The 27,875-nt window shown below is 39.2% G+C and overlaps 1 protein-coding gene across 1 annotated transcript in view; it reads right to left on the reverse strand.

The window, feature by feature from the left end:
- Positions 1 to 211: 211 nt before the first annotated feature.
- Positions 212 to 27,875, reverse strand: part of RABEP1 (rabaptin, RAB GTPase binding effector protein 1) — a 52,330-nt gene continuing 24,666 nt past the window's right edge. The window contains exons 5-18 of the mRNA XM_084493542.1: positions 23,886 to 24,005; positions 20,482 to 20,617; positions 19,490 to 19,668; positions 18,388 to 18,513; positions 15,365 to 15,832; positions 13,300 to 13,404; positions 12,430 to 12,546; positions 11,083 to 11,181; positions 9,480 to 9,620; positions 8,560 to 8,749; positions 8,271 to 8,326; positions 7,224 to 7,322; positions 6,487 to 6,603; positions 212 to 4,352 (exon numbers count right to left, since the gene is read on the reverse strand). Coding sequence (XP_084349668.1) covers positions 4,251 to 4,352; positions 6,487 to 6,603; positions 7,224 to 7,322; positions 8,271 to 8,326; positions 8,560 to 8,749; positions 9,480 to 9,620; positions 11,083 to 11,181; positions 12,430 to 12,546; positions 13,300 to 13,404; positions 15,365 to 15,832; positions 18,388 to 18,513; positions 19,490 to 19,668; positions 20,482 to 20,617; positions 23,886 to 24,005 — 2,055 coding nt within the window. The 3' untranslated portion in view covers positions 212 to 4,250. The remainder of the gene's footprint in view (positions 4,353 to 6,486; positions 6,604 to 7,223; positions 7,323 to 8,270; positions 8,327 to 8,559; positions 8,750 to 9,479; positions 9,621 to 11,082; positions 11,182 to 12,429; positions 12,547 to 13,299; positions 13,405 to 15,364; positions 15,833 to 18,387; positions 18,514 to 19,489; positions 19,669 to 20,481; positions 20,618 to 23,885; positions 24,006 to 27,875) is intronic.

A 27,875-nucleotide genomic window follows, 5' to 3' on the forward strand; every position in this document is an offset into this window, starting at 1 on the left:
GGAAGGAGATTGTGCAGTAGGTTCTTTTAAACCTGAAGTTATTACAGTGTAATACTCACAGCTAGCTCAGTAGTGTGGAAAAGCATGGCTGCTTCCTGCAGAAAACTCCTTGGGTTTACTCTGGGAAGCATCCCCTACCCTGGGTCCATGGCACAGTTACTGCAGTGGAGGCCTGTGGCAGAAGGCAGAGTAGAAAGACGAGAGAAGCGCACACACTTCAGCAGCTTTTTTTAATTTGGAACACTTTCTTCATAAAGGACACACCTTCAGTACAGTTAACAAATGGTTACACTTGAATCCTGTAGACAGCAGAATTCTACATCCACAATTGCACAGGACACCAATGGCTTGGTTCACTGGAATGCAGTATTAACTTCCAAACACTGTTCGCCTTCATCAAAAGGTGGCTCTGAAGTCCGTCTTAACATTAAAAGACCAATTATCTGCTGTAGACAAACTTTAGCGGACAATAAATAATTGTTGTCTCTGCCCCCCCAGTTCCCCTTAGAAAAGGTGACGTGGTCAAGCTCAGTTTTGAAAAGTAGTACTGCACTGCTACAAAAGTGGCACAGCAAGAGGTGCCAAATAAAGCTGTAAGGAAAGGAGGGCTGTTATTACCTGTTAGGTAACAAGGTTACCAGACATGCTGCAAGAACACTTGTTTTTTGTTGCTTTTTTTTTTTGTACAGATTAAGACTATACAAGTATAGGAATGCATACAAAACTTGCTCTCATCCCTTTTACAGTCTGCACAAACAGAATCTGGCTTTCTAGTCCACTCACCCTGTGCATCAGAGCTGACCTGCCAGGTTAGAAGTAGTGCCTGTTACAAAAAAAAGGAGGAAAAAAAAAAAAAAAACACAAAAATTTACTGTGTGAGGCAAACCTACCACCCCATTCAAATTGAGCTCCAGGACACCAGGAATTGGAGGGAAAAGCATTTAGTTGCTGATGTTTTCAGAGACACCAGAATCCGTTGAGTGAATACAGAAAAAGCTTTTAACTACACTTAATTGACAGTGGTTTAAATTTGCTCTGCAAATTCGGCACACTTTTTTTTTAAAGGCTGCTTTAAATTTCTTAAATTTGAGTTCAGCAGAAGCTTGAGTTACTGCTTCTGAAGCTGTGTTTTCCTTCCCAAGGAGTGAGTTCCCCTCAGGGTTAGCAGGACAGCTGCTTGTAGTGAGCACATCTACACTCCTGTGGCTAGTCAGGCTTCGAGTTTAAAAAAACATTTTTAAAAGGGATGATCAGTGGCTGGTGGAAAAAAGAAGTCATTTACCTTCCAACTAGGAAAATGGTCATAGCTAGAACTTAAAGAGGACTAAGGGTGCATGATGGTGTGAAGTGGTTAAGAAGGAAAACCACCACACAGTAACTGTAGACCCTTCCTCTCCAAACCAAAGGAAGTTATCCCACTGACTCACGCAGTGCCTGGTTTACAAGCAAGGAACTCAGCAGCCAGCACCACTCCTTTCAGGTGAGCTCTCATCAGCCCCCTTTGTGCCCTACTGCATGTGCTTCCAGCCTCTTCAGATTGGCCTTACACACCATCGCTGTCCACTGAGAAAAATACCCAGGCATGTATACGGACACACACATGCACAACTCCATTCTGCAGCTGATGTGTTTGTTACTGTGCCTCTGAACGATCACAGACTGATTGAGGTGCCACTCACCTGTTCCCCTACAGACTGGGAAAGGCAGCCATCACCTGTAACGTACCACACCTATATAAAGCCAGGGCAACAATCTGTAAAAATACGCTAGGGACAAGCCACACCAACCCTGCTCTAATCAAAACAACTTAGAACAGTCAGCTAAGGCCAGGGTTGTTTAAGTGTAAGGCAGGAACAGACAGGAAGGTAGGGCTACTGAGAAGGGGCACTAAGAGCTGGACCAGAACGGGGCGTTGGAATGCCATTAGCAGCTCTTGCATTAAGACGACAATCCATAAACTCAACTAAAAAGTCTTTTTCTGCATAGATCTTCAGGTGCAGTTCCTCAAGTGTTCAGCTTGCTGAGATTAGCCACAAAACAACAGGCTTCCTTGAAGCACTGCTGCACAGGTTAAGTGTCAGTAACCAGTTAGAGTTAGTCTTCAGGAAGGAAGGGAACACAGGAAGATGTTCTTCATTCTGCAGCTCTTTAGCAAAGGCCTGTTTCCCCCCATGCTCCCAAGAATTTATTCAACAGAACAGTATGCTAACCGTTGGAAAACTGAACACAAAACATCTGGTATTAGATTTATGCATCAGAAGGCAGCTGCTGTCACCTGTTGTTTTTGTTTGTTTGTTTTTGTTTTTTTGCTGTTCAGTAAATTGAGAGGTTAACAAACCCAAAATCTGGTAATAGCCAATTAATAAAGAACCTAAGCCACATTTCAACATCTGCTAAGTGACATAAGGTGTCACCTGGAAGATGATAATTCCGCCGTCTACGAGTCTAGTTGTTACCAATGTAGGAAAAATGTTGGGTGTCAGGATTATGAAAGGAATTAATTTCTAGGATGAATAAAATGCTTTAATTCTTGCAATAAATTACAAGCAAATGGGCTTGTATGCTGCTTTTTGGCTGTTTTTTAAGGCAACCTTCTTTGAAACCACCGGTTTCCTTCCAAGTTTATGTTAGTAGCAGGATATGCACTGCTAAAAATACAGTCACATGCATTACAGCTTGGAGCATTTTCTGTCACTTCTGGCTTTCTTCATCACCATCAGATCTGTGACCAAGTATGTAAAGAAAACACAGTAAACAAGAGGCAAGCTTAAGTTATAAATTTTGGACAAAAACAAGGCTGCTCTCTCAGCCTCCTTTCTTTTGAGTCCTAACAAGGGACTACCAGTCCAAGAACTCCATGTCCATTTCCAACACCCACAGCCATACACAAAACCGTTGCTATCCAACTGCATGCATGAATCTCCAATAAAAGAAGAAAAAAGGAGTCATGCTGGTGGTACCACCATATTTATATAGTAAGAAACTCAAAACTAAAGCCTGATTGATCACAACTTTTTTTTTTTTTGCCTCTGCTGTTGTGTAATTTAAATGTATGCCTATAAAAATACAGGACAGTGTAGGAATCAACTCAGAGCAGTAACATGATGCCATACTTGTAAGAGATGCACTGTACCTTTCAAACTTGAACCAGCAGAATAATGCAGCTGCCATGCATTTGTGCTCTGTGACCAAGTGCAGTCACTGTTTTGCTGACCCAGGAGAGGTGGGTCAAGCTGACTTTGCTTCCTTCAGCATCTTACCTTGACCATTTTCAGTGAAAGCTAGCGACTTCACATCTATTGCCACCCACTAGAGCAAAACAGACCTGTAGAAACTCCAAGCCAGTGTACTGTTCAGCTTTAGAGATGAGAAAGAACTAGCTGTAATTCCATGTTTTAACTTACACTGGTGAGAAGAGATAACAAAACAGTACATGTCTTGTGCTTTTTTTTTCTCCAAAGGATCAGAATTCAAAGGAAATATTTCAAGGAGCTAAGTTCTCAGTACAGTTTTTTTTCAGGGTTTTGTTTGTTTGCTGTTGTGTTGTTTTGTTTTTTTTTTGGATTGGCATTCTTTTGTTCAGGAGACACACAGCTCACTCATGTCCACCACATTTCAGCAGCATTCAGATTCTACAACACAAAATCAATGGTTTAAAAAAAAAAAAAAAAGCACTGAGTTATAAAATAAGATCAATATCCAGTGTCCTGCTAATAAATTCATATTTTAATATAAAATATTCATACAGCATACTCTACACCTCATTCTCTCTGCTAGCTGAATACTGTTACTGACTAGTCAAACAGAAAAACTTCAACCACTTTGCTCTTCGATGTTTTGGAGGGACAATATGGTTTCCAGCAGCTACTTTGATCACAGTAATGGGGGGAAAAGGAAAAAAAAAAGGGAAAAAGAGGGGGGTAAATGTTCCAAAAAATCTATATTAGGTTACAAAGTTGGCTGAAAGAGGGGAAGTTTTTCAGAATGTAAGGACTGATCCCACTCAGTGGAACATGAAACACCACACTCATTAGTGTTTCCATTAGAAAATTCTCCTTCCTACACAGCAAGTCACTCTCGAGCTCTCTTCCTGCCCAGTATGAAACCTTTTCCCCTCTAGAAACAAAACTTAGTCATTGCTCCCCTCTGTTGTCTTCTGCTCTTTCGGTTAGAGTTAAATAATAATTAATGTTGCTATAAAGATGAGTTAAAAACCCCAAATGCAGCCTTGGAGCCCGCTCATCAGGGTGTCATGTTTCAGGTAGCTGATTAATGTCCGTCAGTTTTGTGTCATTCAGGATTGCACGGATTCTCTCCAGGGAATCTGCCTGCCGGATCCTCTCCAGCTGCACCTACAGAAAACCAACAGACACAACGAGCTAGTAAAACGTGCCGGAGCAAGACCGGAGGCTCATAACCAGAGCTAAGCCAATGACATATCATTGGCTGAAAGACACAAGGCTTGAAGGAACACAAACTTAATTTAGAATCAAGAATGGGTGGGAGGGATGAAGCAACATATAACAGTTTTGCTTTTAAAATAAAAGCCACTCTCTGGGGGGCCCAAGCAAGCCCTCATTGTCACTGTGTTTTGCCTAATGACCAGCCACTGTTACTATCCTGGCCAGGCAAACCAGAGGAGCTGTGTAAAGCCACAACATTCATGGAAAGAATGTAAAGGAAGTACAGACCTGCCTGGTACATGCCTTCAAACCTCTCAAGATTAAAGCTGAAAAGCTTTTGGATGAAATGTTCCTACATCGAAGTATAATCCTGTCACTTGTTTGTCTGATAAGCCACTTCACACTGAAGAAGTGCACTAGAAAGAACCGCATGTAAATGAATGCAAAGAGATCACAATATTTTTTGAGAGGAAGGAGGTGGGGGTGCACAGGCAGTCATTCAGCTTTCTGTGCTCTTTGTATAAGCATCTAGGTTTTCTTTTGTAAATTCACAGCTATTGGTTACTTGATTCTTAGCTCTTATTCTCCATTGCTGATACCTAAACTCAGCCAGTTGACACCTCACACACCAATGACAGCAAGAAACCCAAATCCTCATCCAGCAGTAACCTCTCCTCTTGTGTTCTTGTGTAATGTAGCAGACCTTGTGCTATGGACACCACAGACAGCACAAACCATTGCTTTTCCTTAGCATAAAGACTCGCTAAGTGCTAAAAAAAACAAAACAAAACAAAAAACACAACACGTAATAACTACTTAAGGGCAGAAAGAAGAGATAAAATACAGAGCTCTAACACTCACTGAGCTCATCACTGAAGGAAGGCCTACCACACTACCTGCAAGTTTTGAAAGAGCACCACACATCTTCAAAGTGGCATGTATGTTTTTGCTCTAAGAACTGCATAAACCAGTCTATTCAGTACTTTTAAGAAGAGAGAGAGAGGCGGGATGATGACAAGCAAGAAACAATTTCACCAGCCAGGGCAACTCAATAGCCTCCCTTGTACTACCTACTCCTCCAGAAACAGCCAGAACAAAAGAGGACAGTTCCCTATTGTTTACTAGGCAGAGCTTAGCTGGATGGACAGTCTCCAATATTCCTGCTTTTGTTTTCCAAATAAACCTGAACACTTGACTCAAAATAATCTGTATCTCTAATTCTGCTGAATTTCACTGAGTGAACTGGGCAAGAACCCAAAGGGGAGACAGTGCTGAACTTCAGTATATCACTCGTGAGCAAGATTTCTAGTAAGCTGGACAGTGTCTTTAGCAGTGTTAGGGGGATAAATTTCCAAACCAGACACTTAAAGTGAAACCTATTTAAGCTGGCTCCCTGAGGTTACAGCCACCCTGCAAACACTACAACTGCAGGACCCTTGGCTCTACAGTTGGCATTAAAAGTGATTAAACTGAAACTGGAATTAGTCTCCAGGAACACTCCTGCCAAAACTCTTTCCTGCAGCCACCTCTTGGTATCTCATCACACACCACAGATTCCACTTTTCGGAGGAAATGGGAGGATAGAAACGCAAACAACAACAAGGATAAGACTTCTAGATAGTTTAAACAGAAAGCAGTAAGTATAGCAGGAAGATGAACAATTCCATATATTCAGATCCAACAGTACAAGTTCCTGATTTTATCCTCAAATATACACACCTTAAATTGCTATGGAATTTAACATACAGAAAAATGTCAGGAGATGGACAATGAAATGCTAGGGCCTAAACTTATCATCACTTATGGCTCTTTACAGTTTAATGTAGCACAATAAACACGTACCTTTGCTGATAAGAACATGCTGGGATTAAGTAATCAGAATAAAATCCCTAATAGAATCCCTAATTAGAATAAAATACTAATATAACCCTAGGAATACTTGGTCAGTTTACTACACTGGTAATTAAAAAATCATTCATTAATACCAACACAAGGAAATTTTACGACTGCTATTTCTTATTTTAATCAGCCCTGGACAAGTAAAGAAACAGAAGTAGCACCTTATGAATTGCACTTCCCTTACCTGAAGCGTCTGAGAAAGCTTTACAAAATCTCTTTGCACTTGCTCACTGACATCTAATTCAGTCTGCAACCGCTGAGCTTTATTCTTCTCTTCAAACACCAGCTGTTCAAGGTTTGCCTAAAAACAAATAAATTCTTTATGTTATACTTAAACTGAATTAAAAAAAGGAGAAACTTGTATAAACTGAATAGAACATTACACTAGAGCAAGGAAGCATGGCTAATCTCAGAGTCCTGGCAAGAAATTAATCCTATCATTCTTTCCACACCTCAATTTTTTGAGCTGTGAAACATGGAACTAGTACCAATCAGACAAATTTACTCATTATCAGATTGGTTAAAACATGGAAAAGCCTCACACCTTTTCACAGCACTATATCCAGGGACCTCAAGATGAAAGAGCAGGTTTCTGAGTTCTAATGAAAACGTACTGTAGAGGAAAGGCAGTAATCTGCTGGTGAAAATATTATTCTCTTACTGTCTTTAGTTTTGGAAAACACCCCAAATCTGAATTGCTGCAAATCAGCAACAATTCAGATGCAGTGCTTCAAAAATCTAAGTGCAAAGTGATTGGAATGAAGATTTAGACTACACCCAATGGAGTTGATTTCACTGACAATCTTATCAACATTCAAAAACTTCCTCTTCTGTTCTTATGTTTGCGTTGTAATATAAGCTCTGACCACAGGTATATCATCAAATAAGATGCACATATACTTCACACCCAGACGTAGCTACCTTTGCTGCCGTCTCCTTCTTCAACTGTTCTTCGAGAGTGTTTTTTGCTTCCTGCAGACTCTCCAGCTGCTGCAGGTTTTCCTGTGAAGAACTTTCCAACTATACAAATAAAAAACAAAAGCACAACACAAAAGATTAGAACTAGAATTCCTGACACTTCAATTTCTCATAGTCCCTCCATATGGGAAATACAGACCAAGCATCTCCCAGGGATTCAGAAACAAGCCTAAATAATTTCTTGTATGTAGATAGAAAATAATCTCTCTCTCTCCCCCCAGTCTTCCTTTTGGACCTGGAAAGAACTGACCAGGGTTGATATTTGGGTTATTAATTGGATAACCTAACATTAGCTAGGAATTAGCTATGTTAATACTTCACTTGCAGATTAATAAACAAATAGACAAAACACATTTTAAGTAACAGAACTATGAATGTGTCCCTATCCCACACTGGCATCAATAGAGCAATTCTGTCCCTCAAAGTTCCAGGCATGACCTTATGTGTTTCCTTTGAGGAGGTCACAGAAACTACCTAGAGCACAGGTGCACGTACATTCTTAGCTGATATCAAGAGCTGCAATAGTTTGAGAACGTCCAGTACAATGTCAGTCCTTTCAGAAAGAATATTTGTAAATGCATAAACTGATGTTCCTTAGTACAGAAAGGAAAGGTTATGTACACAAATAAGCCAGCCCTCAACCATCCCACAACCAAGCTGAGATGAAGGTACAATAACGTTAAATATTTCAGAATTCTCTCCTTAGTTCAGCTCTCTCTCTTCCCCAATGCTAGGCATACTAAACATCACACACAAAAATATATTTGAAGTGTTACTGACACCTCTTAGGCAGTTGGGAAAAAAGTTCATTTTTTCAGATATAAAGACGTTGATAGCAACAAAGACACCAAGACAGTGTCACTTTCAAAGTCCTGATAGAACTAGCAGGAAAAAAAAAAAAAAAAGAATCTTATTCTCTTTGTTTAAATACATGTATACACGCAAAACAAAACAAAAACAAACACACCCCACAGTGAAAGGGCTCCTTACCTGTTCCTTCTCCACTTTTATTCTTTCCAATTCAGCTTTTAAACTGGAAATGGAAGCTGAAAAACAGTAACATTAAAGCTTGAGTGCAAAAAAAGCACAAGAAATTGGACAGCTCCTGTTTCTTTCTGTTAATATTCAATGGAGATTTAAGCGTGCACTTTTTTTCAGCTGCACAGCTTGGGTTAATACTCTATCAGACATGGAAGTTTTAAAAATTCAGGTTAAGTATGTTCTATTACAAAATCAAGTCTTCAATTACTCATTTTGACATTGTTTTATCCTTGCTCACCTATTTCCTCCTTGCAATTCTCTATTTCCAGCTGTAGAGTTTCTTCTATGTTTTCTTTCAAATATTGTTCAGCTTGAATCTGTTCTTTTAAGAATAAAATCTCTGCCTTAAGTTTCTCCTCAAGGTGATCTGCTGTTGTCCGCACGCTAATTATGTCTTCACGATATTTTAAAACCATCTCCCGGAGCTCCTGAATCAATGATTAGCAAGGGGTTGTATTATGATCTTCAGACACACAAAGTACCATATTTACAGCCAGCACAAAGTTGTACTACCCCAAGGTTTGTTCTGCCATACCAGATCCTGCATCCAGCAACACATTAAAACAAAACCGCAAACAGTTTGCTTGGACTTGGAAATAAGAAGCTTGTAAACATTACTGTCTCCACAGGATTATTTACAACCCTCTACCCCTGCTTTTCATTTCCTGACCTACCCTATCTTTTAAACTTGATGTGCTCGACTGTGAGTGAGCATGGCCAGGATGGCTCACACTTCTTCAAGGCTCAGGACTATTACTGGTTTTAACCTTAATGCCTCGACAGAAATTAAAAGGATTGACTTAGCTTTACTTGGTGAATCAATACTTGCTCTGGAGTCATGGTGACTGGGCAGGTGTGTGCACAACACAGATTAAACTAGCTGAACCAGGATACGCCTGAACGTTTCCGACAACAAAGCAGCTGTCAGGCCACAGTTAACTAAATTATTATCTTTCTACCTATACTCAGAAGCATGCTCAGGGAACAGCTCACAAGCACCAGTTGCGATCAGCTGATTTTGTACATCACAGACTATGGGGTTTAAATCCAAAATATTGTTCAGTGTGCTGTTCTGAGGCAGCTTTTTGATAAAGAAGCTTCTTCCAATGACATCAAGTTCTGTGCACCAATTGTGTTAATGATTTCAAAGTGTTTTACCTCTGCTGCTTCTGGCAGAATGAAATCTTCAGCTTGTTGTAAAGACACATGCAAGCTATGTTTTCCTTGAAGACTTTCATTATCTTTTTGCAGTCTCACCAACTCTTCTGAAACCTGCTCCCTTGACTGTGTCAGGACAGCCTTCCAAAATAAATAAATAAATAAATAAATAAATAAAATCTCAGTTAGGGTCATGCTCACATCTCTTCATGCCCCATTTACTATCACTGCTTTCAAAAGACTGAATTTGTTGTAAAGAAGGGAAACAAAATGGATCAGCATAATCAGTCCTCTCTTTTGCCTAGCCTCGGCACCAGAAATGAAAGCAAGATCAATCTTAACTGTGCAGGCAGATGAAAGGAAGCAAGCAATATATACAGCATTGCTAAATCTCCCAGTTTTCTTCCATATTTATCCGGTTAGCTAGCTGTGCTTATTCAGGCAGGGAAAAAAATAAAATCAAACATGGTTCCAGAAACTGGCAGAGCTGTTTATTAAAACCATCTAGCAACTCAGCTGTAAGATCAGGTTACCGAAAAATTAATATTCAACCTAAAATTCTCAGTGGTACTTGTCTGCCTCCCACCATCTTTTAGGAAGACATCAGAAGAGCTTATCCCTTGCAAAGAACAAGGATTAAGAAAACACAGTTTTGCTTGCATTACAAAAGAAATACATCCAGTGAACTTTTTTTTGAGAGAAATCTTAGTTTGGATGCACCAAGACTTAAACTTTGACAAATGCTGCCCTTTGCATTCATTATAGGTGAGTATTTCTGAAAAGTAAACCCAGATCAATACATTTTCTGAATCTTTTGCATCTCCATTAGGCATGGTCTCACAAAGAAGAGCAAGCAGAATGGTTCTGCAAGTGATCTCCCAGTGTACTACAGGCAATCCTGGATGCCAGAAGCGCAATACTGGGATTCAGGAGAACGAATGCTTTTCTCCCAGCACTGCTGCATAAGGGAGGAAAAAAGAAGAAACTTGATTCTAATACAAAAGGGAATGGATTGCTCTAAGGAAGTCAGACTTTGTTCTGCCCTAGAAAATGAGGTCCTATTCCTGTCCTCTGGCATAATTCCTACAAGATGCTCAAAATAGTTTTAAAAAAGTAAGTTCCCATACATATCTCTTTCTGGGTGTTAGGGCTGATATTTTAAGTCTGACCTGTAAGAACACTGAGCATTCATCTCAAACTGAAGAAAATATTCACCAGTAATGCTACTTGTGAGGAATCCTAAAAAAAAATTGTCTTGAGAAAAATATACTGTCTTTAGATTTGACGTGAAATAAGATACTAAATGGTCATTAAATATACATAATAAATGAGGAAAAAAAAAAAAAACAATTGTCTAGTCAGCTCCCTATTAATCTACATGGATATACACACAAAGTGTGACTGACTGACCCTACAGACTGTTCGAGGGTCAGCACCCATATCGGAGCTCCCTTGGTCACTATCTTTACATGTTAAGATTCACAGCTCTCTCCAGCCAAGCTTAGTTGGACAGCAAGACAAACAGTCTTTTACAAACACTCTGAGCCCCAAGGGCTAGACAAACAGCATTGTTCAAATGATCTCTTGACTTGAGCTATCTTACCATTTGCTCCTGGACACTTCTCTTTGCTTGTGAAAACGCCTGCTGCAGTTCACTGAGGAAATTCTCCGACTTCTGACACTTAACCATAAGCAAAGAGATCTGAAAAACAAAGAAACAAAGACAACATACAGACAGATATAAAGCATGAAAAATTTTAAAGAAGAAATAGGCTCTGAAGTTCTCTTCCCTGTTATCACTGATAACATACACTTCTAAATTTCAAACTAATCTACTGAAGCTTTTGTTAATTGCTTACTCAGTAAAATAGTAACACAGTTCAAATCAGAAAGAAGTGATGCTATGCTTTTATAACAATAGTAAGCTTATATGCTATTTACCAAACTCTAAACAACAACAAAACAGTTAATTCTCATCAAGCCTCAATGTAAGACACTTCATAGACACTGAAGGAAAACCGCAAAGCTATGAAGTTTTTAAAATTTCCTTTATGGTAATGGTTTTTAAAAATATACCCTTCTCTGAAAGCACAGATCTCCAAATACTGTTAAGCATGTGCTGCTGTAAAATTACTTAATTGTAGAGTGAAGTAAGATGAAACACTACTTAGTTATGATTACTTTTGGTACATCAAAAAGAAAAACATATTCATGTCATCTAGGACAGATTTTATCTAATGACTGCTATTTCCTTAATAAGAAAAAAAAATTAAAACATTGGGTGGGATGAAAGAGGGAAAGTCTTACAACTCAAGAGAAGCAAACCCAATGGCTTGTATATGGTATCTACCTAATACTGTAGCCTTTAATATGCTCAAGATGTTATTTTTATATTTTACAGCTATGACTACCACACATTCTATTTGGCTTCACTATGCCAATACCCATCTGTACACATCTCAGACTGAAAAATCTTTTCAATTGGCTACTATTTTAAAGAAGTCTAGCACATATTTCAGACAAACTAGTGTTAATGCCTTCTCAGATACTCAGTAACTGCATGTCTTCACCACAAGTCTATGAACTGTGTGTCAAGTGTGTGGTATCATAGTTCTACTCTACACGCACAAAGAACACGGGGTTACTTTTGCATGTTTGAGTGATTTCATAGACAGGTCACAAACTCAAACGCTACTCAAATTCCAGTGATCACCTCTGTAAGGGATTTCAAGATTGGAGATGAAACCTTAGGGCCAAGATTGGGTAACTTGTCAGACTTGGCTAGAACCAAGGGCAGACTCAGATGGAGCATAACTAACCCTAGAACCTCTCACTTTTGTTGCCTCTGCTGCAGGTAGTTCACCCTTATCCAAGAGGAGATGAGTTCTTGCTATATACTATTGAATAATGTTTCTTCATTCCTAGCAACTTTATTATGAAGTGATTGTACCTGATTACCAGAGTCTTCAGCACTTTGTTTCATATATTCCTCCAATTCTTGTTTATCTTTCATGGTCTTTTCCAGCTGGTCATTGGCTTGCCTCAGCATCACCTGCAGCTTTTTCACCTGTGTTATTACAACAAAATAATTTAATTTTACATTATTTTGGGGAATTTTTATTCTCTGAACACATATATAACTTGACTCATCACACTCCCAGAAAACAAAACAAATCCCTCAAAAGTCCTATGCAACTCAGAAGTTCCTGTGCTGCTCTGAAATACCGAGCACCAGAGATTACACCTATAAGGAAACACGGGACATCGAGCCGCACTGGACCTTTGCCACGTAATGACTTCAGACACTTATTTCAAACCAGAACATGACTCATGCCTTCTGTACCCATCTGAAAAATTGTTCTTCAGAATATCCTAGGAAACAAACCTCTTCCAGTACTTTACAGTCATTTTATGCTGCTAGGATGAGGTCCTCTCTGTTAAGAACTCTTGCAGTATCAAAGATAATATAATTTAATGCATGAAAAGCATTTTAGAATATAAATTATGAAAGACACTGACTTCAGCATGAGCACAACACTTTTTATAGAACGGTGACTTTACCTCATGATTTTATGGCACTGGGTAAAGTGGTTCTCCGAGGTAAATATTTAAGAAATACACATACGTGGTGTTCATGGCCACACACCAGTAACAGATTAGGTTGTGTTAATAAAATTACATAAATTAATTAAATTTCAAGTGTGCTGGCATTGGCTCAACTAAAAACAATGAATAAAACAGCAAGTGGTTCATCATTGCACACTTATTCATTCCTAGAATGGCTGCAAAAATCTCGCTAAAGCTAGAAGAAAAACCTTACCTGGTCTCTTGTCTCAGCCTCCTGAATCTGGATGCCTTGCAACTGCTTCTCATAATTGGAGCACATATCGCAGCGTCTGCCCAGCTTGTTCCCTGCATTCTGCACCTAGAGGACAGAGTTATCACCTCCAATACAGGCTATAAAATGCAAGGAATGCAGGAGTGATACATACTCTCAGGTGTGTTGTGTGTTCACAAAATATTACTGATAAAAGACAGCAGCAGAATCATGTAACAGCAAGATTAAATTGCTCTAGAGGTAAAGGATAACATAAATCAGCTGCTGTACATAGATTTTCCTGGCACAAATCCCACTATTAGTGAAGAGCAGTAAGCCATGACATGCAAGAGTTTATCAGGTCATTTAGTGTGTCCTTCTGAAATTTATCACATAATTACCTGCATAGAAACAAACCTTTTGGAGAACAGATTTTAATAGCCTTTAGCCTTTTTTCATGCAATTACATTGTGTTACAAATCAAATTATAAACACAACACTACATTTTTTTTGTTTGTTTTTAATTAAATGAACGCAAGCCAACTAAAAAGCAAGTCAGTTCATTGGGTTAGGGTTTTCTTTAATCTTTTTCTCCCTGAAACTGGGATTTGAGTATTTTTGCAACAGCATATACTAATGGTGCTACAACAGCCATCCAGATTTATTTATTTTTTAATATCCTCCTTGAACATAGCTCAGTATCAGAGACTGAATAATCAGCTAAAAGAACAGTTGGGAAAGAAGCAAGTAGAAGAAAAGTTTAAAACAAACAAAAAGACTTCCAACAAATGGGAAGGGGAAAAGTATTAGGGTATGCAGCAAAGAAACAAGGAATTTATTTGCCGTTTTGGCCAAGGGGACAAATGGGAGTTTTCTCAAAGCTCCTACTGAAAGTCATGTCAGGGCTGAAGTCTGATTTGTGTTTGCTGCTTCATGTCCCTCCCACACGGGGCAGCACTCACAATCCCCACCAGTGCTCCTGCCTCCAGAAATACGTGGGAGGCAGGGTATTTCTCCCTTAATTCTAAGACAGGATTGGAGTAAAATGTCATCGGGGCAAGGAAATACTCAAAGTAAAGGACTGAAGTCAGCTCTGAGATTGCAATGACATAGTTTCTCCCTCTAGATACTACAAACTAGCAGCAACATAAAACCCAGCAATTTTACAATAGGTCTAAACCTAAGATCCCCTAAGTAACGATTTGCAGATAAGCTGAATTTCATTAAGTTGAGGAAATAAAATATCAACGCTTCTTCACCTCATCTGTCCTTTGCCTGGCCTCTTCCACCTGCATTCTTACATTTGTTTTCCCTCCCCCAGCATCATCTTCACCCATTTCTGACTCATCTCTTCTGCCTCCCTTTCTTCCCCCTAAAGCATTATTCCTTGGCCTCCCTCCTTCTGAAATCCAGGCCCCAATAATATTCCTCTTTTCAGCAGGAAACTAAACACAGGCTTTAAACTGGCATCACATAAAGCTGCTGAAAATCTGCCAGGCAGAACACCCAGAAGCAATATTTCCTTGGTCACCCATACTGAAATTGGCACAGCGTTAAGCCTAATCTGCTGCTCATTGCTCACCAAAATTAGTTTCTGATGATGCAAATCCCTGACAATTTTCTGAAGCTTCCTTTGTGGTAGCTCTGTGTGTTATGCATATCTCGGTTGCTCCTTTCTAAGTCGCACTCCATGCGTAATTCTCAGTAAATATCCTTGGCATACAAAGCAGCACTGTTAGCCCTGATCCTTTTGTTAGGTCTTTGTCCTTTCCCAGTCACCCCCAGCTCCCCCTTCACATGAAATCACAGCAACCTCTGCCAAAGCCTCCCCTAAAAATGCTCTGCATTGAGTAAAGCTGACTTCACCATGAGCAGTCAGTTGATAACTCTTACATTAAATCTGCTTGAGCTAGAGAAGTATTCCAGAGAGAAGCAAGTAGCTACCTATGATGCTGCATGTTTTCTTCCACGACTGCCCTCCAAGGAAAGCAAAGCAGCAGGAGCTGAACAGCCTTCCCCCGGCAGGCAGCCCACGACACAGGTGGCAGCAGGGCGGGCACTCACTCACCTCTTTCTGCAGAAGATTCCACTCCGTCTCGCTCACCAAGCGGTACCCGCTAGGAGACACGTAAGCGCTTTCTACCCCTTGTGTAACGCTGGAAAGAAGCGAAGCAGTCTCTTCTTGCTCTGGCGTCATTGCTTTGATTGCTTTTTCCTGATCTTTGGTTAACATAAACCCACTTGGCATTTGCAGAGACCCAAGGGAAGCTGTATCAAAGTTCTCAGAGACGGAATCTGCTCCAACAAGTGGTCCAAAATCTGACTCATCCAGATTCCCAGCAGATTTTGCTTTGTTGTTGTATCCTAAAGCTTTGGACTGTAAAGATCCAGATGTCCCCAGACTGTCTGTTGACTGTGCTCTCCGTAGTCCATCTTTAAACATATCATTTTCTGATTTATTGAAGGATTCACCAGAAGACAGAAGCAAGTCTGCGTCCAACGAATGGACTGAGCCATGGGTGCTATTTAAATGCACCTGGAATTGGAAAACAAGATAGAAAAAGTTAACATTCTGGGAGCACAGTACAAGGGGAATGCTGGACGGCAAGTATAGGACATAGCAAAGGGAGGTTTAAGTTGGCTTTGGCAAGAACATCTGATCGCCAAACTTAAGACTGAAGAAAAAAGGATACAGAGCTGAAATGTACCAGCTGCAATTAAAAAGAGTCTTCTGTTAAGAGTGCTTTTGTAAGAATCTGTCTTCCTGCCAGCTCTTAGCAAGGACACAGTCACCTTATATCTTCCGGTATTTGAAACAAGGCACTTCTTCCATTAAAGGGAGACACTTGCAATGTCACTTCTAGAACTATAATCAACAACAAAACACAAGTGTCCCTCTTCCACAGCTAAGTTCAGAAGTCTGTCCATATGAAAATGAAAGGACTTAACACCAACATAAAAGTGAGTGGAGAATGATGTATTTAAAATCTACTCTGTAGTGACAAGTGAGTATTTTTCTTCTATTTCTTTTTTCTACTTTGAGCGTCTCATAAAATATTGCAAGAGGAAAATATTTTCTTATGATACTTAAAATATTCTTTGCAAATAAAATAAAAAAAAATGAAAAGGCAAAAGGCTGGGATTAAACAGAAAGGCATCCTGGGGAATGTCAATACCAAAAGCCACAGTAACTGTCCTGTGACCTGTACAAGGAACATTAAGTCTCTTGATCTATTTTTGTTTGTAGCACTGAAAAGAGAGAGCAGCAATGCTTTATTTAAGAAGCACGACTGTTTTCAAAATACCATCCATTCCAGTGCACTTCTTCTTTGCCATTAGACATGTAAAGGAAGCACCACTGAAAATAAATCTATTGAGAAAAATACTGAATTCCAAAATAAGTCCAGCATGGACTAGCAGGGTGCTGCTACTTCCATGTGTTTACATTATGTATTTACTTTAAAATGCAAATATACGAGTTGAAATTCATGAAAAAAAGTCAAGAGAGTATAGACATATAAAATCGCATCATAGACAACTGATTGATGATATAGTTAAATTTTTTTTTTGTATTGCAAGCTGCAAAGCCTTTTAAATGCTCAACAGAGAAGAGCTCAGAATTTAAATTCAGAGATATAAGACATGACTGATAATACACTTTATTGCCACTTGTAAAACACTTTCTGTGCAGCTAAAAAGGCTCTAAGAAGCAATAGAAAACAAATCCATAAATAGCAATTGAAAACAAATCCTAAATGACTTTGGAAACCATATCCTTCCCCAAAATACAAGATTTCCCATTGCATATAATTCCTAGAACTAAATAAATGCAGTACTTAATGGACTAAAATGTATCCCAAGAACTGAAATTATACAGAAAACATCAGAAGACAAAACCTTTGTTTGTCATCAATTGTTCTTATTTACCTATCTCGATAAAGAAATGTTAGTATTGAACGCTGTATATGAAACAGAAAAAAAACGTATCCTTGGTGTATTATAAAGGGTACCTCTGCTCCATTTAGATGTTATGATTTTGAACATCTTTCTGCATTGCGAACTGTTACAAAGCATTGATAAACAATGAATGGCAGACCCTGGAATATATACATTTTCTCTCTTTAAAAAGGATAAATAAAATGAACAAAATATCAGTTCACATTGAAAATTCTCAAGTCTCTTGGGGCTTATGCAAGCTTCTATAGTGCAAAACACAGTCTTTATATTATTTTGTCCTTACTTTGACTTACAAAACCAAAATGGAACCTGTTAGGGTATCAGCTAAGCAAGCAAAATACAATGGAAAAGGAGAAATAATTACCCATTCTGGTATTTGGTTTCTAAGTTCCAATCTGTGTGCTCCTTGGACTTGTTTCTTCACAAATGAAAAGTTTAAGTAAATCTCAAATACTATTTCAGCTTGTCCCAGTGTATGACTTCCTACAACACCAAAACGGCTTGCTAACCAATGACATCCTGTAGTATCGCTTTTTCCAGCTGTCTAACGAAGCTACTAATGTAGCTCAAGCAGCTTCAGCGAAAACTTGGTGCTAAGCCCCAGCTACCAGCTTGGATTAAAAACAAACAAACAAACAAACAAAACCCCTCATCTTCAGCTGTAGAACAGATGTGGTCAAAACCCTCAGTTTACACAGTTGGATATATCTTAAAACACACATGTGCACGCAGCTCAACTGAAGAAGCAGGTTAGCAAATTAGCTACAAAATGTTTGCTTACTGTTCAGATTTAATTGGTTTCATTCTGAAAATTTAGATTTCAGTTCTGAATTTAATTAGAATTTAATTCTGAAAATGTGTTAGAACATGGATATAAATCCAAAGAGAATTTAACAGCTGGAATGCAAAAGGTAAATTACAGTTTTTAACAGCATCTCTCAGAGGATTTTACAGTATTGTCTTCCAATTTTTATTTGGATTTATATATTCAAGTGCATCTCCAAAGATTTTACACTGCTTATTAAGAATTATAAGTGACAGAGAACGAAGACACTACGTTTGCATTTCTATTTGTAATCACCCCGAGGAATGCAAAAGAACTTGAAGTTGCTTTGAACTACTCAGTTGTTTTACCTCTTCATTAGAGAGCTGGGTAAGGGATTCCTCATGGGCTAGAGAACATGAAGCTTTCGTTTCATCATCTGAATCTTTTTGCTTCTGCTCCTTCCTCTTGCTAAGTCTCTGCTGATCATCATCTTCCTAGAAATCAATGGTCAATAGTGAATGCATATATACAGGATTTAATTTTGCCACTGTAGTCATAACATTAGCTTTCATCATACACCGAACTACAAAGGGAGACAGCACCAGAAAGACTTTTTATCTTTTGGCTAAATACTCCTCTATTTGTCTCATAAGTGTTATTTTCATTTAAAAAAAAAAATCTAGTGTTCATTTCAAAAGGCACCCAAACTGACTTATTTTTCATGTTCAGTGTCCAACATACATTCTAGAAAAAAATTATCCAAAGAATGTATTATTTAGATCCAAATTCTTATAGGAATTACCAAATAAGGAACAATAAAAATAGCTGTTAGTGGCTATTGTACAGAACCTGGTAACATGCACTCATCTAATGGCTGCACTAATGGCCAGTATACAAGCAAAAACCTCCAAGATAAATGTGAAAACAAGTGCTTTGATCACAAACAATGCAATAATATATACAAAAAGAATCAAATAAAGACCTCACAGAACACTAAGCCATAAAGCATGAACACAATCACTTGCATCAGAGAATTCAAAATGAAGCTCTTAAATTTATGCCTGAACTAGGTTCTGTCTTAAATAAATAAAATAAACAACTAGAAGGAAGTGAATCTTGCTATCCTAACATCCTTAATCTTGGAGTAAGAAACTGTCATCTGTGATGGAAAACAACTAGGTTAACCTCTTGGTATTAATACCTTTTCACTTAATAATATTGGCAACATTACTTTTAAAGTTACTACAGGTAACAGTATTAAAACATTCACATAAATGGAGAGTTCGTCACAACTCTCAGCTGTCATTTAAATGGAAAACTATTAAAGCTGACTGCTGTCATTTTTTGGAAATATTAGCACACAAATAACTTCTGCTTCCAACATGTTTTCCATACTTTTCTGTGCCATATTAAAGTTACGGTACTGTAATTAAAAAATAATAAAATAAAAAGAGGGAAGCAACAAGTAACCTGATCCTTTTTTTTCAGTTCTTCAACTTGTCGAAGCTGCTCAGAGGTCAGAACAATTTCCATACGTTGCATGTCTCGCATCAACAAACGCTGAGACTCCAAGAACTGGTCATTGGCTTTCTGCCATGTGTGTTTCAACTGGTTGTGCTGTTGCCGCTCTTGCTCTAAGAGATGGCAGACTATTCAAAAATAGAAAGAGTTGTTCTGAACCAGCATTTTTTTTAACCTGTCTTCTTAAACAAGACATTCTCATGAATAAAAGTAATTATTGTTCTAATCAAAGACAATATAGCTTTGTTCAACAACTATGTAGAATGAAATAAGACATTTTCTAAATTCCTAATCCCTAAAGCTGTCTTGAGACTAGGAATGTATCACTGAAAATGCAAGATTTCCCAATTAGAAAACTATTATCTTAACTTCATTCATGAGTTCTCGTAGTTTCTTTTTTTTAGTGCTGGTTTTAAAAGACTGTCTTCTAAGCCCCTATTTATTTCAACAGAAGGTTCAGCTTTACATTCCTCTACAGTGACTCTGCGCTGTACTGCCATGGATGTACATTCACACATCTGTTCCACCACCAGGCGTTCAAAATTGGCACACCTCAGAGAGATGTATCAATAGATTACTGCATTATGGAAATAATGCTCATAATTCTACACAAATAAAAGACACCAGTAAAATCACTTTAGTAAGAATGAAGCTTGCAATACTATGAGAATCTAACACAAATTCAACTGCATAACAGCATCCCCAGAGCAACTGAGTGGATATTATTTCTCTCCATCATAAGAGGACTCCAAAGTCACATCTTTTATAAACATTTCATGGGCTTTCACATATAGACACACTGCTTCCTCTCCATCCCATTTTTTTTCCCCAAATACAACTCAGATACAAGCTCAGAAGAGAAGTAACAGCTATACTGTTTATTTTGTTTTGTGTAACATCCTTACATAGAAGAGTCAAAAGGATTATCAGCACATAGGTACCTTCATGCAGTTCTTTCCGCAGCTTTTCTGCATCTTCTTGCAGTACTGATTTTTGCGTGTTGAGAACAGCCACGTACATCTCTAAGTCAGTCCTACATGACTTCTCAGCTTCCAAATAATGGTTCAGTTCTTTAACCTGAATAAAAAGAGGGAAATCCACCATCTCAGTGAAGCAACACTCTCAGGCATTTCCTTTTTGTTAGAAGTCATCGTGTCACCTGTTTCGGTAACATACAGCTGCTGAAGACAGCAGTTTATTCCTAGAAATCAAAAGTATTCAACTATCAGTATGCAAGTAGCATTTTTTTTCTGAATAAATCATTTACTTATAAAATTCCACAAAATGAAACATTTAAGTGACTTGATTAGAGTTTCCACAGATGGATCCCAACAGTGAGGTGATCCCACTGAGAAGTGGTAGAGAGGCAAACAGCACAGAGAATCATACAGTGGTTTGGGTTGGAAGGAACCTTAAAGATCATCTAGTTCCAACCCCTGACCGCTGTCAGGGACACCTTCACTAGAGCAGGTTGCCCAAAGCCCCATCCAGCCTGGCCTTGAGCACTTCCAGAGCTGGGGCATCCACCGCTTCTCTGGGCAGCCTATGCCTCACCACCCTCTGAGTAAAGAATTTACTCAGAATATCTAATCTAAATCTACCCTCTTTCACTTTAAAGCCATTACCCCTTGTCCTATCTCTACATACCCTTGTAAGAAGTCCCTCTCTGCTTTCTCGTAGGCCCCCTTCAGGTACAGGGAGGCTGCTGCAACGTGTCCCCAGAGCCTTCTTCTCTTCTCCAGGCTGAAGAACCCCAACTCCCTCAGCCTGTACTCATAGGAGAGGTGCGCCAGCCCCTTGATCATTTTCATGGTCTCCCCTGGACTGACTCTAACAGCTCCCTGTCCTCCTTGTGCTGATGGCCCCAGAGCTGTGTGCAGGGCTCCAGGTGGGGGGCTCACAAGAGCAGAGCAGAGGGGGCAATCCCCTCCCTCACCCTGCTGGCTGTGCTGCTCGAGGTGCAGCCCAGGATATGGTTGGCTTTCTGGGCTGCAAGCATGCACTGCTGACCCTGCATCTGGTTTGGGGTTTCACACCCAAAGAACGATGTGGAGACAATTCAAAATAGAGTAAAGATAGTAGTCAGAAGATATGACTATGAGGCAAGATTGGACGAAACCTCAGAAGAGAGAAAACTTAGGAATGGGCAGAAAAAACAACCATTCAAACCCATGAAGGCCTGCTGCAAAGAGGAAGGAAAATCTGTTTGGATGGGATGAAAAACAATTACAACACGAAAGACTGATATATATTAGTAGTTTGTTGCTTTTTTTTTTAAAAAACAGCAAAGGCTAAGAAAAAAAACTGAAACGAATGTCCCACAGAGACTGCAGAACCTCCGGTGAGAGCCTTTTAAGATAGGGCTACATAAACATCTGCCAAACTTGATGCATGTAGAAACGGATCCCATCTTGCAGCAGGGAGTGGGCTGAAAGATCTCTTTATGGCCCTATAGGGTTTTATGGTTTTCTGAGTCAGGAATCACAGAGTTTTTATATCAAAAGCAACAAAAGCCTTCAGGCAATTCCTGACTGGCTACAGAGTTGTTCATCATCTTCCTCAATGCAGTAGAGGAGCCACAGGCAATGACTCAAGAGTTGAACAAAGCCCTTCTACTTTTAATTTCCGTTAATGGTGGGGACAGCTTCTCCTGCCCTAGGATAGAAGTTTTCTCTCTGCAAGCCTTTGAAATGGAGAAATCTGTAGAATAGCCATTGGGAAGGGCAGAACAGTGGACAAAAAAAAAAAAAAAAAAAAGCAGCATAGTTTCACCAATCCAGTTAAGTGCCTGACACTGAAAAAATACCGTTACTTAAAGCAGACTTGAGGGATTTCACCATGAGCAATGGAAAAGCCAACTGCACCGCTCTTTCTGCACAACCTGCCAGTCCTCACACCAGTCTTGTAATACAAATCATGCAAATAAATGCCTTGTATTTTTATAGCACTGTAGATTAAAGTACTTTAACAACTTCCTATGTCTATGTTTAAACCCCTCCTTGCTACATACAAAACAGCAATGCTCTCTGTTTAGGTTGAAAAGGTGCTTGAAATAGGATTACTGGGAACTTCAGACAGAAGGAATAATGAAGTTGAATTGACCACAGGTAAGAATTAAGGCCTAAATGATTTTTTGTAAGAATTACCATTTAAAGGGAGAATTCTTTAAAAAAAAAAAAATCCCCCAATAAACTATAAGCATGGATAAACTCATTTTTCTCTTTTTTTTTTTTCAGAAGATGTGCTTGCATTTTACTCATCCTGTAGAGCACAGTGCTCATGTTTTGAGAGCATGCAAGAAAAGAGAAAGTTCCCACTTTGTCACCTTGGCAATGAAAAGAAAAATATTATTTGCATCAAGAGAACAAACAGAACTACCTGGAGAACTATTATTCCTAGGCAACATTTCTGTCTCAAAATGTGACCTATAAAGCAATTTGCATAAAGAATCTATGAAGAAAGAAAAAGCTCAATCATGGACTCCCAATCAATCTAGTACAATTAATAGTGTTAAATGAATTACACCACTTCCTCAAATCACAGACAGACCTCAAGGTGCTGAGCACCTACTGGGATGATTTTCAATGAACGTGATCCAGAAGAGCACAAGGAAGGTGTTTGGATGTTTTAGAAACATCCAAATTGTAGGTTATTTTGCAGTTTCAGCCTATTTGACTTCAAAAATAAAAATACTTGTTACAGAAGACATTTTCATGCCTGTATAAGACAGTACATTACATGCAAGTATCTTAATGTGATGTAGCTATTATTTACCACCACAGCTGATGAGAAAGCTCAGTACAGGTTCTGAAGAATACAGGAACATTGGGGAAATTGCTCATACTGATTTTTTATCAGCAAGATCTGGGATTCCTTTCTATGAATCTGAGCTTTGCTTAAAGTTTAAGATACAAGATTTCTGGTGCTATTCCCTCAGCTTTATGCCCAGGATTAGAAGATGAAATATAGCAGATGCTAGGTGGTAGTAGATTAAAAAAAAATAAAATCTGCCAAATGCAAATCTCTTGGGGGCTTTAAGCATGACAGTAATCTAAAGGCCAGGCTGTCGGAGAGGTGCAAAGCAGCTATTTTTCTAGAGCTTTTTTTTTTTTCCATTTGCAATAGAGCTGAACTTTAGCAGTTATATCTAAGCAGAGATGACACATGAATATAAAACAACCCTGAAAACAGAAAGATAGAAAAACGTATAGAGGTCAAAAATGTTATCTGCAAAGCAGTAGAAAAGTATACCTTTTTATCTCTTACAACATTTGCCATTATTAATCTGCATCAAACTAGTAGGATGCAAGACACAAATCAGGATACAGTTACAATTCCTCCTCACCTTTGATGCTTCTAACTCCTTTATTTTCTCTTCAGCTTCTGTCAATTTCTCTTTTAGTGCTGCAATCTCCTTCTCCATAGGCATCACAACTGAACGAAGCTTCTCAGCATCTTCCTGAGCCTGAAATTAATGCAATAAATTATGAATAACACATTATCATAGTTTTCACCACAATTTTTCCATTTTGCGAGACATTTGGAGGAAGTTTCCATGACAGTAAAAACTGCTGACTAAACTTCCACTTTCAACACTTGTCTTAATACTCTTTATTTAGCTCAGCTATCGCCTCTATGACAACAGGCAGATGTTATTCCGTTCAGAAAAAGCAACTAAATTTTGAATCCACGTATGGATTTGGGCCATGAGTATCTGCTTTTAAATCTCAATATTCTCAAATCTTGAGGGACATGCATTTCAAAATGTGTATCCTTTTCTGTTTTTAAAGGCCTAGCTGTCCTGTGGCCTGCTGCCACATGGCTCACAAAAAAAAAGAAAAAAGTGTATCACGAGAACTTCATGGTGAGTGATTGACCATTCATTTACTTACTTATGCAGTTAAAAGGAAAAGGATCTGCACACTAACACATAGTGCAGCTTTGTTCTGTTCTGGAAGATTATTCTTCAGTTTAAAATTACTACTGATGCAGCATCCGTTTTTGGTGTTACCATACTAGAGTATTTCAAAACCACATACAGACCATCCATCAAAACCCGTGATATATTCAAGAAAACACTTCTGCAAAGATCAAAGCCAGGTCAACAGATTGAGGAGACTGATGAGGGGGAATAGAGAAAGAACGAGGTTAAAATAGCAAGAATTAAAATGAGAAATAGCATCCAGTGTGCAGGCTTCCTTTCATGTCTCCAGCAAAGCTTTTCAAAGTGAGAGCGACAGCTCCCACAGACTCCACAAGCAGAACACTCCGGAAAAAAAAAGGAGACTCAAATATTCACCGCAGTAAAATTCTTCATGCCAGGAAAAATTTAAACCACCTGATTTGGGTTGGTTTTATGTATGGAGGCTGAGAACGCTCAGCTTTTCCCTGCCTTCTACTGGAGGAGTTCAGGAAGGGACAGGAGGAGGGCAGAGAACTGTGTCCTCAAGCAGAGCCTCCTAAGGATGACACTTCTCCCAGCCCGATCAAATGTGGTAACTGCTAGAAAAAAATATTCATGTCTTGTTTTAAATCTAGACTAGAACGTAGGTTTCAGAGGCTACTCACTGGATTTTCATTTCCTGGTAAGCTTATTGACAACTGTATCCTAAATAAGGCTTTTAAGAAGAGCAGACAATGGAAAGCTTTGATGTTTTAGAGATGAATTAAAATGAATACATAAAACACTATTGCATACATAGCAATCATACAAATGTTACCAGGCCTGTGGGGTCAAAAAAGCTACAAATAAACTTCTACAGGCAAAACAAAACCAAATTTCTTCCTGTTTCTTTCACTTCTGCTATATTTTGTCACTGCTGGTTTGTTTGTCCAAGGCACACAAATAAAATCTGTGAGGAAAAGCAAGGGACATCACCTGACCCAGTGAATTCAATACTGGGGACATGTGACAGTGTCACACAAACATACATATCCCGTCACTAGCAGCCAGCAACTAACTCATCAGTCACATTTTTCGAACAGATGGGAGCAGAAGTTCAACTTCACAGACTTTTCTTTCTTAATATTTCATTTATTCGATCCGTTCTCTCACTTGAAGCTACCTATAGCAGGCTCACATAGACAGCCCAACATTTTAAGGACTGTTGAATAAGCTTTTTCCTAATTACTCATGATAACTACAGGAACATTTCATCACTAGTCTGATTTCACACTGTTCAATGCTGAATATAAAGCAACAAACACATCCATGGTGGAAACAACCAGTTGGGGAAACAGACAGAAAGTCCTCCTAAAACAAGATCAGACTGCTCAGCCGCAAATAACTGAAGAGACAAAATTGTTTATCAAATTCCATGCGATAGAAAAAGTACTCTAGCTTTTACTTCTTTGTTAATGAAGTTTGACATTGTCCTTGCATCACATTGCAAATCTTTACTTAAAAAATATGGGGAAGGATTCACATAAAAGGTCACTGTGATACTAAGATAAATACTCCAAACAGCCTCTCTTTGCTAAGCAAGAGGAGTGTTGCTTGGCCCGTCTGCTTTTGAAAGTCGGGTTTGAATGAAACATGCCATGTCATTATTTTTTACTCCATGTAACAACAGCACACGCAGAGTTTAACCTACTTGGAGCTGTCACTGAACAGTCTCATAAACCATGCCGTCACGTGGCAAGAGGTGTCACAGTATCACATTGCCTCTGTGAAAAGGAGCCAATTCAGTCTCCTCCAGAGGTATCATCATTAAAACATGCACTTCTTTTTCTTTTTCCTCCAAAATTGACTGCCACAGACCTAGTTTTCACATATTACCACCTTGTATTTATTCATCCCCTAATGTAAACCAACCGACCAGAACCAAAACTGCCTCTGCAACCAATCCCCAACCCCTCCCCAAACCAGAGCAGCCTGCTGTCCCTCAGCCTGGCACAGAGGATCTGCAGACCACGGCACGAGGATGACCCCACAGGTAGAACACCCTAAAAAAGGAGCCCAAGCCAACACCCCAAACATTGCATCATTCATCTGGCAGCTCAACACAGCGATCTTGCATGCCCTTTACTGCTACTAAAACCAACATTTTCAGCTGGAGAAATCTCAGGCAAGTAGAATACCTGACTGCTCCCTACAGATACACAGACAATCTGAGAATCTCTCCTTAAAGCAGGACTAATATTTACAGTTCATCTAAATTTATTCCAGTGTTATCACGAACAATGAAAGCAGAATTGAACAGCAGATTTTATGGCCACTTCTGCCACAGAAATCAAATTACCCTCCCCTTCCTATCTCCCCTATCCTGCCCAACGAGCACACTTTGGGACAGGTCTGTTCCTTCTCACTCGTTCGATACACAAAGCACCTGCTTGTTCTGTGGACTTCTGCTGCTCCCAGGGTGACAGAGCTGTACCAGGAATGGCCTTGAGATTCATCACAGCTCCAACGACAAAATCAGCCCCATGCCTGGATGGAAGATGAGGTTGAGGAAAATGGACTAGCCAAAGCTTGGGAGCCTGCGGGATGCCTCCCCACCAAGCCATGTTCCAGAAGGAGCCCAGTCACTGCTGAGCAGAGAGCTTGATGGAAGCACACACTGCTACAGCCAGACCTCTTCCAGCTTCTGTGCTACCTGAAAGAACCTACCTGGGATCACAAAGCAACAGGAAGAGAGATTTTTATCAATCAATAATCCATTTTCTCAGAGATTAATCACCAGGTAGGCACATTATCGTTAGAGAACGGTATTTACTTTTTCTGAGTTGGGAACGGATATCTATAGACCATGCACAGAGTTTTCAGCAGAGATTTCCTAGAAATTGTTGCTTTATCATAAAAATCACAAAATACCTAGGTTTCCTCCAGACATTCGGCAATTTGCAGCTTGAAATATATTTACATGGAGAAGCAGAACAGCTGCTTCCAGACAACAGCCTGTGCTCCACCAGACACGCTCTTTCTGACAAGGAGACGCTCAAGAATGCCAAACTCCAGGTTTGCAGACAAGACTTGGAGACTGCCTGCAAAGCAGTCACAACCTAGTAAATACAGCTCAAATTAGACTTTTATCAAAACATTACCCACCTGACCTGAGTGCTCCCAAACCGTGACGAAAACCAAGCACATTGCAAGCCTGATAGCACACAGATCAGATCTGTACATTCGACCGAATAAATAGGCGTTAAATTCAAAGAGATGATTTCAGGATTTGGAGCAACATTTGTTATCTACCCTTTTTCTCCTTAAGGCGAAAAACATGCAGACAACAAGCATAACCTTTATCAAGTATGTGGGTGCAGTATTGAATTTCATAGATTCTCTGTTGTTTAAAATGGATTTTATAACTGAACTGAACACAGCTGAACTGAGATA

This window comes from Aythya ferina, assembly GCF_964211825.1.
Source record: "Aythya ferina genome assembly, chromosome: 19".
Taxonomy (NCBI): domain Eukaryota; kingdom Metazoa; phylum Chordata; class Aves; order Anseriformes; family Anatidae; genus Aythya; species Aythya ferina.